At 44.4% G+C, this 15,122-nt stretch overlaps 1 protein-coding gene across 1 annotated transcript in view; it reads right to left on the reverse strand.

Moving 5' to 3' along the window:
- kif19 (kinesin family member 19) overlaps positions 1-14,614 on the reverse strand; it is a 285,358-nt gene extending 270,744 nt beyond the window's left edge. The window contains exons 1-2 of the mRNA XM_072483431.1: positions 14,086-14,614; positions 8,636-8,716 (exon numbers count right to left, since the gene is read on the reverse strand). Of these exons, the coding sequence (XP_072339532.1) occupies positions 8,636-8,716; positions 14,086-14,124 (120 nt within the window). The 5' untranslated portion in view covers positions 14,125-14,614. The remainder of the gene's footprint in view (positions 1-8,635; positions 8,717-14,085) is intronic.
- Positions 14,615-15,122: the final 508 nt, after the last annotated feature.

Genomic DNA, 15,122 nt, shown 5'->3' on the forward strand with positions numbered 1-15,122 from the left:
TAAGGGGCAATTTATCAAGGCCAATCCACCTACCCTGCACATTTTTGGGTTGTGGGGGCGAAACCCACGCAAACACGGGGAGAATGTGCAAACTCCACACGGACAGGGACCCAGAATCGAACCTGTGACCTCAGCGCCGTGAGGCAGCAGGGCTAACCCACTGCGCCACCGTGCTGCCCAGTGCTTTCCCATCTTAACCCATAACCCTTACTGTCCAAAAATCAACCGAGAGTGGGCGACACAGTGGTTAGCACTGCTGCCTCTCTGCACCAGGGACCCAGTTTCAATTTCGGCCTTGGGTGACTATCGGTATGGAGATTGCACTTTCTCCTCATGTCTGCGTGGGTTTCCTCCGGGTGCTCCGTCCGGTTTCCTCCCACCGTCCAAAGATGTGCAGGTTAGGTGGATTGCTCATATTAAATTGCCCCTTAGGGTGGGGTTGCAGGAATGGAGCGGGGGATTGGGCCTAGGTAGGGTGGTATTTCGAAGGCTTGGTGCCCACTTGATGGGCCGAATGGCCTCCTTCTGCATTGTAGGGATTCTACGATTCTGAATTGAAGATAGCTGACTGAGAATTCACAGGCAGACCCCAGGGCAGCTGTGTTGGGAATAGACATAATGCTACCCATATAAGGCGGAGACCTATTTTGAGGAGCAATGTTGATGCAAAGGTGAGGGATCTTTATTCCGTGCCTCACACTGTTAGAGACCTGACTCAGAATTGCATGATACTGAATGGGTGCCTGAAATGGAATGAATTGTGGTCCAGTGGTTAGGATTCGGTGCTCTCACTGCCTTGGCCCGTGTTCGAATCCCGGTCAGGGAATGAAATGGAACGAATTCAAATTCCATTCTCCAATATTAACATTCCTTCCCTCGGAGAGCACAAAAATGATTTAAAACGATATCAAGTAAACACATCAGAAGGAACTCCCCAGGACTGCACAAACACTAGGCAGAAGTTATTTTCAGGCAAGATCTCAGATTCAGCTTAGGGCAGAACATTGCCTACCATTTTACTTTGAATTCTAGTCCCCAAAAGTGTAGTTGGCAAGAAGGTTCCAATCTGGTTAAAGGTGCAAAGATTCACCTCACGACCCTCGGTTGGGGAGCGGAAAAAGGTCTACCAGAGTTTTTCATTCTTGATAATTATCCATGTCCCCCCCCACCCGCATAATCCTATCCGTAAAAGTGACCGATTATCCACTCTTAGTGATGGGATTGACAACCATCAAAATGCTGCAAAGTCAAAAGGTCACCACATGTCTGGACAGTGAGAACATCCTCCCAGCATAAAATGAAAACAGAATCCAAGTCCGCGGTGCTGCTGCCTGGTTAACAGTCACTCCACTGCCTTGCGTCACATACTGCAGAGCAATTACTTAGGCAAGATACTGCTGACACCAGTGGAACTGTGTCCCAGGACAAGCCACTACTTGCCTGGAAGACAGAAGAAATTGGAGAAATATAGAGAGAAAATAACAGTGTGATTTCCAGAATCAGTCGCTGAAGTCCTTGGATTACAACCGATTTACAAGAAGAAAATTACAGGACTCAATTTCACTTCAACAGTCCACCAGTGCTGTGTGCATCTCCAATAGAGTGCCTTATGATTTTTATACCAATCACCTTTACAGTTTTCATCTTCAATATTCTTTTGGATAGGCTCAAGACTAAGATATAAATAAGAATACAATATCCTGGGATTAAAAAGTGTAACTGGACTGGCCACGTAAATACCGTGGCTATGAGAGAAGGTCAGAGTATTCTGTGGAGAGTAACCTCCCTCCTGACTCCCCCAAAGCCTTTCCCACCATCTAGAAGGCACAAATCAGCAGTGTGATGGGATACTCCCCATTTGCCTGGACGCAGCTCCAAACACACTCAAAGAAGCTCAAAGGGCAACACAATAGCACAGTGGTTAGCACTGTTCCTTCACAGCGCCATGGACCCGGGTTCCATTCCCGGCTTGGGTCACTGTCTGTGCGGAGTCTGCACGTTCTCCCCGTGTCTGGGTGGGTTTACTCCGGGTGCTCTGGTTTCCTCCCACATAGTCCCGAAAGTCGTGCTTGTTAGGTGAATTGGACATTCTGAATTCTCCCTCAGTGTAGCCGAGCAGATGCTACACTGTGGCGACTAGGGGATTTTCACAGTCCTTCATTGCAATGTTAATGTCAGCCTACTTATGACACTAAGAAAGATTATTATTATTACATCATCCAGGACAAATCAGCCCTCTTGTTTTTTTTTTAGAAAATATTTTATTGAAGCATTTGTAATTTTCACAGTTTAATACATTAACATTTCTTAAACAACCGCGTGGACCGACACTCGCAACACACCTAAAAAACAAAAAACAGTAAACATCCCCTACAGCCCCGCGGCGGGTCAGAGAGTCGGCGGTGACACGGGAAAGTCCCGGCATGCCGCTTCAACGGCGGGACGCGATTCTCCGGCGACCAGAGAATTGGCACCAATCATGCCCGCGCGGTCGACGCGGCGCTGGTCAGGGGCTGCTGATAGAGGCCCCCGCGTCAATTCTCTGCGGTCGACCAGCCGAATTCCTGCCGAGTCCCGCCGGCGTGGTTCCAACCTGGTACCACCCGGCGGGATCTCGGACCCACGGCTGCAGTGGGCGCCCTGGTGGGTGGGGGGGGGGGGGGGGGGGCGGGGGGGGGGGGTCAGACTCCGGGTGGGACTCCACGCCGTCCAGGCCCACGATCGGGGACAACCGATCGGCGGGCGCCCGCGATCTGGAGGGGGGCCTACCTCCTTCTGCGCGAGCCCGCTGTAGGGCTCCACCATTTTGTGCGGCGCCTGCGCGGAAACGGTCACCACACACATGCACCGGCGCAGAGACGGCCACCATGTGCATGTGCCGGCGCGGAGACGGCCACCACGCGAATGCGTCGGCATGCAGACGGCCGTCGCGGCATTCACGGACCTGCGCGGCAGTGCAGGCCCGTGTAATGGCGCCGGAGCAGCACGCAGCACTCCGCCCCTGCGCTGGCCCCCTGAGGGCCGCTGAATCGCTGGGTCAGGAGGCCTGCTGCCGAAAATATCACTTCACCTTTCAATTTGGCACTTTCGAACCTTCCATACGGGAGGCGGTGGCGTAGTGGTATGGTCACTGGACTAGCAAACCAGAATCCCAGGGTAATGCTCTGGGGATCCAGGTTCAAATCCCATCACTGCAGATGTCGAACTTTGAGTTCAATAAAAATCTAGAATTAAAAGTCTAATGATGAACATGAAACCGTTGCCGATTGTCGTAAAAACCCATCTGGTTCACTAATGTCCTTTAGGGAAGGAAATCTGCCGTCCTTACCTGGTCTGGCCTACATGTGACTCCAGGCCCACAGCAATGTGGTTGACTCTTAACTGCCCCCTCAAGGGCAATTAGGGATGGGCAGTAAATGCTGGCACAGCCTGCGACACCCACGTCCCATGAAAAGTTTTTTTTAAAGCTTCACAAATTTCAACAATTTCAGACCATGAGTTCTGTCCCCAAATTTTGTTTGATTTTTTTTCTTTTACATATTTTTGTTTTTCTCTTCTTTTTTAAAGAAGACAACACAAATGTTCCAGGCACGTCTTCTGTTTGCCAACCCACCCCCCGCCATCACCATTCCTTTTGAACCAACTCTTCTGATATTCATTCTCTCCCGTTTTTGCCATATTACAGGCCTTTCTTTTGTCCTCGTCTGACTCACCCCTTGCTCAAAACCTATTTGCATCTCCCACTTTTCCCAGTTCTCATGTAAGGTCATCAACCTGAACTGTTAACCATTTCCCTCTCCGCAGATGCTGCCTGACCTGCTGGGTATTTCCAGCACCTACTGCTTCTATTGCACTTAATTGCAGTGTGTCCTCGTCACTCGTGAAACCATAGCTAAACACATTTTCCGGATGGGAGGAGAAGCATTTACCAAAAAAGACAGAGGAATAAAACCCCTAAGTACAGACACAGGCAAATACAATAAATGGCTGATCTTTTACTCCTTTACCAACTATCTGATTTAAACAATGCAACCAGCAAGCATTCATTGTTGGGATCATTCCCTTGTGCAACATAATCTGATCAGTAAACACAATTTTAACCCATAGATGATGGATTTTTGCCACCAGTGCTTTGAGAGATTTATCTCACCTCCTCCACCTATGGGGTGCGTCAGACTAATCCCACTTGTGGCTCTGTAGTTCAGGTGTTCTGATTTGACAACCATGATGAATAACATAGCAAAATGTGTGCTGGACCATTATTAATTCCAACATTTGCTGAAATAAATCCCTGGCCCTGCCATGCAGTCCAATACATTTTCAGGTACTGCATTTTAAATCCAGCACGATAATATCCTTTGGTCCAAATCACTCAGCACCACATAGAAATTCAAAATTCAAAAGAAAAATCTTCACAGCGCGTGAAGGGATCAAAGCACGTCAAAAAGCTGACTGAACATTATCTAATATATGCCACCTGTTAATTGATTGAGCAGTGAGTGTTACTGCTGAAACATATTGTACTTATGAGCTAGGTGCAGAAGTGGACCATTCTCCCCTTCAGCCCGCTATGCCATTTAATAAGATCTTGGCTGATCAGGTTTGTGTTTCGAATTCCACATTCCCATCTATCCCCAGATAACCTTTGATTCCCTTGCCTAAGAATAATTCTTCCATGTCCGCCCTTAAAAATATTCAACGATCCGTCGCCTTGTGAGGCAGAGAGCTCCAAAGTCACGCAACCCGCAGAAAAAATGTTTTCCTCATCTCTATCCTAAAAGGGCAGCGCCTATTTTTCAAACAGTGCCCCCTAGTTCTGGACTTACCCACAAGAGGAAACGTCCATTCTACATTCACCTTGTCAAGACCATTGAGGGTCCTACATACTTCAATCAAGTCACCCCTCACTCTTCAAAACTCCAGTAGAAACAAGCCCAGTCTGTCCAACCTCGGAAGCCAACCTGCTGATTCCAGGTACCAATCAAGTAAACCTCCTCTGAAGCGCATGGAAAATATTTACATCCTTCCTTAAATAAGCATACCAAAACTGCACACAGTATTTGAGATGTGGTCTCACCAATGCCTTTTATAACAGAAGCACAACATCCTTACTTTTATGTTCAATTCCTCTCTAGGACATCATTCCATTAGCCTTCTAAATTACTTGCTATACCTGCATCCTAACATTTTGTGACTCATGCACTAGGACACCTAGATACCGCTGCACTTCAGAATACTGCAGTCACCCTCCGTTTAAGTAATAGTCTGCTTTTTTATTCTACCTGCCAAAGTGAACAACTTCACATTTCCCCACATTATACACCATCTGCCAGATGTTTGCCCACTCAGTCAACCTATCTGTATCTGTCTGCAACCTCCTTCGGTCCTCTTCACAACATAATTTCCTACCTTTGAGTCATCAGTAAATTTAGCTGCCATGCCTTTGTTCCCCTCATCCAAGTCATTAAATAGATTGTAAAAAGCCAAGGCTCAAGCAAAGGCCCCTGTAGGACTCCACTCGTCACATCTTACCAATTAGAAAAAGACCTATTTATGCATACTCTGTCAGCCAGCCAATCTTCTATCCATGCTTATATGTCACCCCCTACATCATGAGATCCTACTTTGCACAATAACCTTATATGTAGCACCCTGTCAAATACCTTCTAGATATCCAAGTGCAGTGCGTCCATATGCTCACTTCATCCACAGTACATGTTGCTCATTCAAAGAATGCCAATAAACTGCTTAAAGATAATTTCCCTTTCACAAAACCATTCTGACACTTCGATTCCCATGAGTTTTTTCTAAGTGCCCAGCTATAACTTTCTTAATGATCGATTCCAACACAATCCCACGACAGACATAATGCTAACTGGTCTATAGTTTCCTGCCTCCCTGTCTTCTTGAATCAAGGGGTAATATTTGTTACTTTCTAGTCTGATGGAACCTTTCTAGAATCTAGCGAATTTTGGGAAATTAACACTAACACACCTACTACTTCATTGGCCACCATTGATAGGTAGATGAATGCAGATTCAAATAGTGCATTCCAAATCCTAACAACTTGTCGTACTGAAAAGTTTTCCCTTATTTGCCTCTCAATTTTTTGCAAATCATCTTAAATATGCTCTTTGCTTATTCACCTTTTAGCTATTGGGAAACATTTTCTCTTCATCTGCTGGATCACAGTCCTTAATGACTTTAAACAGTTCTATCAAACCATAACCTTCTCTGCTCCAAGGAAAATAATTTCAGTTTCTCCCGTATATCCATGTTATTGGTGCGAAGGATGGGGGATTGCATTCTAATAAATCTCTTCTGTAACCTCTCCAAAGTCCTCTAAGTCCTTCCTAAATTACGGTGCCCAGAATTGGACAATACTTTAGCTGAAGCTGAACTAGTGTTTTATAAAGGTTTAAAATAACTTCCTGACTTTTTCATTCTATAATAATCTTTATTGTCACAAGCAGGCTTACATTAACACTGCAATGAAGTTACTGTGGAAATCCCCTAGTCACCACATTCCGCCGCCTGTTCGGGTACACAGAGGTAGAATTCAGAATGTCCAATTCTCCTAACAAGCACGTCTTTCGGGATTTGTGGGAGGAAACGGAGCACCAGGAGGAAACCCACGCAGACATGGGGAGAACGTGCAGACTCCACACAGACAATGACCCAAGCCAGAATCGAACCTGGGGTCCTGAAGCTGTGAATCAACACAGAGCTAGCCACTGTGCTACCATGCCTGCCCAATGTCCCTACAAAACCCAAGATCCTGTATGTTTTATTAATTTGCTTTGTTCATCTGCCCCGTTACCTTCAAAATTAAGCTCCCACGTCTTGCGCTGTTCTTGCACTCATTTTAAAACTATTTTGCCTGTCTTGTCCCTCCTCATTCTTCCAAGCATAATTACCTCACTTTTCTGTGTTGAATTTCATGTCGTGTATCCACCCATTCCTCAATACCTTTGTGTCCCCTTGAAGTCTATTACCATATTCCTGTTTACTGTACTTCCAAGTTTTGCATCATCTGCAAACTTCAAAATGGTGTCCTGTACCATGCCATCTGCCTTCCTAATTGCTTTCTGTACCTGTGTGCTCACTTTCACTGTTCCTTGCACCTGTCCGCTTACGTCTCTAAAACAGCAGCATTTACAAGTTTTGCACCCTTTAAAAAAAAATCTGCTTTTCTATTCCAAAATGAATAACCTCACCTTTCTCCACATTATAGTCTCATCTGCCACCTTTTTGCCCACTCGCCTACCCTGCCTAGATCTCTAGATCTTTGTGTCCTCTTCACAGCTTACATTCCCACCTAGCTCTGTATCGTAAGCACATTTAGATATATTATTCTTTGTCTCTTCATTGAAGTTATTGATATAGATTGTAAATAGCGAAGTCCCCAGCACTGAACCTTGTAAAAACAGAAATAGCCTTCTGTGTGGTTTACTCAGAACGTTATACGATGCTCCTTATTGTACTTAAGATAAATCGTACGGTACATACGGGAAATCTAGTAGACAAAGATTGAGATTCAGTGAAGAATGATTGCAGAACTGCTTTCCAATAATTAATTGTCCTTTTGCTTTGTGTGACTTAGTGATTTCTGTGACTATTATTGACTGCACAAGAGGTAAGGGTTTTTTATGTGAGCCCCATTATTTATGCTGCTTCTGATTTTCTCCCTAATTTCAGCCACAGACTCGCTCCACCTCTATCCTTATTCCCGTTAGGCATTTGTCTTGCATTTCATCTGGTCTAGTCACCTTGTGGAGTGTGAAGGTCAATCATTATTTTCAAATCTCCTTTTTCTTCCAGTACTTCAGGTGTCCTCATTCCCCACGCTTAGCTCCAGAAAATATATTAGTCTCATCTACATTGAAAATAGTTGTTAATATAATTGCTGAAATTCCTCCTGACCTCCCTTCCTTCTATCTCACCTTTGAACTTTAAAAATCCCACATGTTCTTTAGAATTAAAATTCCTACAGTGCAGAAGGAGGCCATTCAGCCCATCGAGTCTGCACCGACCCTCTGAAAGAGGGCCCTACCTAGCGCCACTCCCCCATCCTATCCCCGTAACTCCACCTAACCTGCAAATCTTTTGACACTAGGGGCAATTTATCATGGCCAATCCACCTAAACTGCACATCTTTGGACTGCGGGAGGAAACTGGAGCACCCGGAGGAAACCCACGCAGACATGGGAGAAAGTGCAAACTCCACACAGTCACCCAAGGCCGGAATTGAACCCGAGTCCCTGGCGCAGTGAGGCAGCAGTGCTAACCACTGTGCCACCATACTGCCCTTAACTTTGTTATTTATTTAAAATACACCCACAAATTGCAGCCTAATTTGAATAATTATACTCCAAAGAAACAAACACAGTCCCAATTAATTGGTTTGCAACCTATCGATCTCGTGATTGTAAATCTTGAATGGTTATCTTCTAGATTGTGACAGTTCGATACACTGTTATTCTGAAATTTTGGAAAGAAAGAAGCGCGATGTGAATTGATCCACTTTCAGGGCATTTCCCAACAACAAAAGCTACCCCTCGACACCAGTTGTCATTTGCTGTAAAAATAACCCATTCAAATCAGGTTGATATAAAAACATTCAGGAACATCTGACCTGCTCATCGACCTTATGAGCAATGACTGTGGCTCCTTCCTCCACTTCTGTCTCATTGATGGGCCGAATCCGTAGGGCCACCTGTACAAAGCAAAAGTGAAGACAATTTCTGAACATGCAGAACAAAGAGGTTCCACTATTCTCTACAGGGGATAGAATCTGATGAGGAACAGACTGCCTAATACCAGAATATAATTCTGGCTCTTCTGATGAAGGTACATTGGTTACAACTGGAATTGGGCAATTCATCGACAGTTCAAGTAACACTACTCGATTTATCCCCCAGGATCAGTAATCGTGCATTCAACCAAGTCATCCTAACAATTAGTCTACTTTTACCTAATGTCTTTATCACCCCCTTACCACCAATGTAGGTTTTATAATAAATATCTATCATTTTTTAAATCTACAATACCCACTACAGTGGGCATTTCTTTGGGTACTACCAGGAACAGGAATTGTGTCTATTAATGAATAGATAGATCAGTTTTAATATTTTTGGCTGGAATCTTGCCAGCCCCATCTGTTCCTTACCCCTAGATTATGTGTTGCGATACAGACAACACGAGTGACTCTAGTGTGTTCTGAAATAGTTCCTGCTGCAGGTGAATAGCATTCAGAATCCTCTCCAATAAGATTGTATGCTTGCTTGCAGAGAATCCACAGTGTGATATTTTCTCCTCTATGAATGAATGCTATCAGAGCAACCCACTTCTTCTTGGAGGGTATCCCAATGCTTTTATGTGGGAAATCAACCAACAAAAACCTAGATCTGTGCCAACCCCCTGACTCAGAAAGCACTCCACATCTGTCAGGCTAGAGCAAGAGTCAAGAATTTCTCATGTATTTGACTAAACTATGCAATTTTAAAATAGATCCTGTCAAAGAACTACACCACCAGGGAAACACAAATGTCAATACAACAGTATTCCAATATTGTTAATATGCAAAGACTTTCTGGATTATATATTTTTAAATGGAACAAATACATGAGATAACTAGAGCTTGAAGGAATGGTGATCCATCTTTGTTAACGGGACTGTCAGATTAAGTTTGTTTGGCTACTACCTTTAGTTTTTCCAACGATAATATATTTATGATTGTTGGAACCATCAAATGCGTGTCAAGCCAAATTAAATTCAAATAGGCTTCTTTTCAGGCACTGGGCAGATAAATGACTCAGTCCAGCAAGGGACTGCTGTTCTCAACTTCTCCAAATGAAAAGGAAAAATAATTAATACTACAATTGCCAGCCTGCTGAGAAAGAATCTGATTGTTCTTCAAAGAAACCTGTCCCCACCTCACAGAAAGCCAACAGCATAAAAGAAACCTGTCTCCACTTCATAAAACGCCAATACCAACATCATGCGGATAATTCTGGCAGGATCTGTTGCTGGTGCAGAGACTTGTAGGATGCCAATGCAGGCCAGAGATAGTACAATATCATTACGGTTTTGGTTCTTTGAACCGTGCTTGCCGCCAGCAAGGCTCCCTACCAGTAGCAGAGCCTAACAATATTAGTCCAGCAGTTCCCCGGGGTGCTCAATCTCTGATTTGTTTGATCAGTGTAGTAACTGGAGTGGTTCCATGGGTCTGAAGCAACCCATGGTGCTTTAATTACATACGCTGTTACATGGTTCTGTTGCAGACTGGAAGATTTTGGAAATTACTTTTGGGACAGTTTGAAATATAAGACAATAACAGCATTGCAGTTTATTTGTTGTACGTCTTTCCCTTTGAGTAATTGTAATTCCTAAATATAATTAGGACTATTAGGACTACTAATTTTAGCCTGAATAGCATAAATGGTAATGCGGGTCCCAGCAGTTGAGCTGGTGCTGCACTCCATGATTGACTCCCTTTAGAGTTTGTGAGGTTGATTGGAGGGCATATCATTTGAACGGTGCTGGTGAACATAAATACTAGTTTAAGACAAGGTTTCCCAGGACCTCTATGATGCTTACATTGCTTTGACTGCCCCCTGTGCAAGTGTAGTTGGATGGAATCATTTAAAACATCAACACAAATGTGTTTTATGGTATCCTTATGTTACTGTAAGCCAGAGGCCTCAGTGAATGGTCCACCCACTAGTCCAAATCTTACCACAGCAGTTGGGGAATTTAAATGCAGGTAATTAAATAAATCTCAAATTTAAAAAGCACATATGGATAATACTGATCATTAAAATATCGGATGGTTCACTAATGTTCTTTCAGATAGAAAGGCTGCAGTCCTTACCTGGTCTGACCTCTGTATTGTTGACCCATAGCAATGTGGTTAACTCTTTAACAGCCATGCAAAATAGCCCAGCAAGCCATTCAAATTGCTACAGAAATGTATAATAAAAATAAAACCAGATAGCCCATTCAGCATCAGCCGAGGCATCAAACTTGGACATGGAAATGGTACACCCAGTCCAGTCAGCCTTGCTAAATCCACCTCACTAAAATCTGAAGACCTGTGCCAAAATTGGAACAACTGTCCCATAGAGGTGTCAAACAACAGCAGCACAAGTCAGGCTTACAGAGTCACACATTTCACCCAATATCCCAAACTCCTCACTTACCACCCTTGGATGTGTCCTGTGCTCCTGGCTGGACAACCCCACCAGCGCTGGTGGCACAATGTTATATAGTCGGAAGGGAAAAGTCTTGGGAGTTCTCAGCATTAGCACTGGATTCCATGAAGTCTCAGACATCAGGTCAAACATGAGCAAGCAAACCTTCAATGGATTAACAGTCTCCCTCAGTGCTGATAAATCAATACTCCTTCATGTGGAATAGCATTTGGAAGAAGCACTGTGAGAAACTAGGGCACATAATGTACTCTGGGAGGAGAACATTCAATGTCCATGGCCAAGAGTGGCTCGGCAGCATCACTAATGAGCAAGCAGGTCGAGTCCTGAATGGCAGACTGACTGGACCACGGGCAGGTGGTGCAAAGGAAAAATCCCCTTCAATTTCAAGGGCTGTTGCACTTGATATGGTAACTGTGCTGTTCGGGAGTTCCAAGATTTTGATCAAACAACAGTGAAAGGTGATATATGACTAATGATAGAATGTGACATTGAGGGGAATGTGCAGTTAGTGGTGACCCAAGCATCTGCTGCCTTTATTCTTCTAGGTGGTAGAGGTTGTGGCTTAGAATGTGCTGTGGAAAGAACCTTGGTAAACCTCGGTGCATCTTGTATATGGATAGCCACTGCTGCCTTACAGGGCCAGGGACCCGGGTTCGGTTCCCATCTTGGTTGACTGTCTGTGTGACGTTTGTACGTCCTCCCCATGTCTGCGTGGGTTTCTTCCGGGTGCTCCAGTTTGCTCCCACAGTCCAAAGATGTGACGGTTAGGTCGATTGGCCGTGCTAAATTGCCCCTTAGTGTCCAAAGAGGTGCAAGTCAGGTGGGGTGATGGGGTTACAGGAATAGGATGGGGGAAGTGGGCCTAGGCAGGGTGCCCTTTCAGAGGGTCGGTAGAGACTTGCTGGACCAAATGACCACCATAATATTTATTATGGTGCGGCATGGTAGCACAGTGGCTAGCACAGGGGACATTCTGAATTCTTCCTCAGTGTACCGAACAGGCACCGGAGCGTGGCAACTAGGGGCTTTTCACAGTAACTTCATTGTAGTGTTAATGTAAGCCTACTTGTGACAATAATAAAGATTATTATTATTAGGTGACGGATGGGATGCCAATAAAGTGGACTGCCTTCTCCTGGGGTGGTGTGGAGCTTGAATATTGTTAGAGCTGCACTCACCCAGGTATTCCACATCTCATTCGTGACTTGTAAATGGTGCACAAGCTTTGAGAAATCAGGAGGTGAGTTACTCACCACAGAGTTCCCCACCTCTGACCTGCTCTTGTAGTCACAGTATTTATATGGCTGGTCCAGTTCAGTTTCTGGTCAATGGTAACCCCGAAGGATGTTGAGAATGGGAGATTCAACAATGCTATTGAATGTCAAGGAGAGATGATTAGATTCTCGCTTGTTGCAGTTGATCACTGCCTGACATTTCCTTGCCACTTATCAACTCAAGCCTGAATGCTACCCTGCATGCAGCATGAACTACTTCAGTATCTGGGGAGCTGCAAAAAGAACTTCCTTTGAATGGATTCTTACACCTTGTTCCAACAACCTGTTCAGATTGATATTAAAAAATCCCATTGCATGAGTCTAGAAGAACAGGAGCATCTTCCACGCCATGCTTTCTCCCTCAACTAATGCATCACAAACACATTAATTGGTTGTTTATTTCAGTTTCTGTTTGAGGGAGTTAATAGTAACCATATTCCAAACAGTAATAGATTGGAAGTGAAATGCGCTGTGACATCTTGTGGATATAATAAGATGCTTTAAACAAAGGCTCTCACTCAGTTTAATTCAGCCAGGGCAACAGTCGAGCAGTACTATGGTTTCAGCACTCAAGGGTTACATCTGTACAAGCAGGAAGATGCCATTCAGCCCTCGAACCTGTTCTCTCATTTCATTTGGATTGCTGCTGAATTCCATTTTCTCACCTTTGTTTCACATTCCTTGATACTCCTACTTAATAAAAATCTTATCAGTCTACATCTTGAAAATTGCAACTGACCCAATATCCACAACCTTTTCTGGGAGAGAGTTCCAGATTTCCAATACAACGTGTGTGAAAAAATATTCCTGATTTCATTGCTAAATGGCCGAGTTCTAATTTTAGGAATATACCCTTCTGCTCTGGCCTGTCCCCATTAATGAAAATAGCCTGTCAAATCCCTGTCATCGTTTTAAACAAAGATCATCTTCTAAACTTCAAGAAAGTAGAAGCCAAGTTACTGCAATGCGTCCTCATAACTGAACTGTTAAAGTGAAAGGTTTTCCAGTGTTCCAATATATTATCCAGTGGGTTTTCCTGACCGATGGGCATGTTAAGTGAGAGCAAGATTGGATATGGCTGCTATTTGATTGGGCTGGGCTCATGAAAGGAGAATGGTCCACGAGTCAAAAATCAGCATCTTTAGAAGAGAAATGGAGCAAACTGAGAAAAATGAGGGAAAGTCCAGGGTTTAGCTGAATTTGGGGGAAGGAGCTGGGACTACGATTACACAGGAGATGCTCAAGTTAATTGCCATCCGGAAATGCACCACACTCGGTTTCATTTTCAACAGCCCTGCATTCAGATGGAAGACCCCCAAATGTCAGTCCCAATTGTATCCGGTACACATGAGCAACTGCAGTTTTTTTTTAAAAACATTTGGATGACTTTGGAATATGAAGTAAAATATCTGCATACTTCATGTGACCTGGTATCAACAGGAAGCCTAATTCGCAACTGTCAGCTAAACAGTTTTGACTCGCCTTTTCTGTGGTGTTAACACTGAGCAGAACGGAAATTAAAGCAGAATGCAGAAAATAAAATGATCTATCCCCCCCACCCCGGCACGGATGTTTTTTTTTCCCAGAAAGGAACTTACAGTCAGTTGTTGGTCTTTGGATTCTCCACCGTCCTTCATGATTCTTGGCAGACGGTCGGATTGGACAGTACCTGCTGCATGGCGCTGGGTCCCAGTAGGAGAAGCAAAAGCTCACAGGCTGTCCCCCCTGTGGAACACCTCACATCCCCGGGGGAGGTGGGCACCTTCCTCTCGGCACAGCCCTCAACTCAACACACAGGAGAATTCAGATCCACAACTTTATCACAAACTGCCCAAGATGCAGATTTTCAGATTCGGACTGTGGTACAGCTTTTTAAAAAAATGTATTTCTTTTTAAAAATAAAAAAATGAAAATAATTGTTTATCTCCCTTTGGAAGCTGTTCGTGGTGATTTTCTCCTTGTTTTCATTTTTGTTGTTGTTATTGTTGCTGTGAAGCCTCCTAAATGGAAGCGACCCCTATTCCCCAGTCGCTGGACCATACAAGGCGCGTTCTCTCCTGCCGACCCCTCTGGCTAGTGTGGGAGTCTGGTGGCTATCCTAGAGCCAGACAGACTTTCGAGGCTGGATTTCTGTGCTCAAGAAATCCGAGCTGACACATAACACAACCGGCTGGGTAGGAGCTCACAGAGGCCGCCTATCGGCCACACACAGCCTGAGCACCCAAGTCCCCACACATCGCCCTGAGTTTCACCCCCCCCTCTTCAGCAGCCGACACAGGGACAATCGTGGGGTTGATATTTTTAATTTGGGTACTGAATTTAGAATAAAAGTGAATGAGAATCAATCAAGTATTTGCGGGTGAAAATTCTCAGTTAAAGAAAACAGCAACAAAAAACACCAGGAAACTTCTACTGTACATTCAGACTGGAAATCTGCTTCCCAGCAGCAATTTCAGGATGAGGTTGTTTCAAACTATACAAAGGGCTGCTGATTAGGTTTTGTGAACAGTTCCACTGAAGCACCTGGAACGATTCTGCAGATTCTAATCTAGAACAGTAAGAAGTCTTACAACACCAGGTTAAAGTCCCAACAGGTTTGTTTTGAATCACTAGCTTTCGAAGCGCTGCTCCTTCC

The sequence above is a fragment of the Scyliorhinus torazame genome, chromosome 18 (assembly GCF_047496885.1).
Source record: "Scyliorhinus torazame isolate Kashiwa2021f chromosome 18, sScyTor2.1, whole genome shotgun sequence".
Lineage (NCBI taxonomy): Eukaryota > Metazoa > Chordata > Chondrichthyes > Carcharhiniformes > Scyliorhinidae > Scyliorhinus > Scyliorhinus torazame.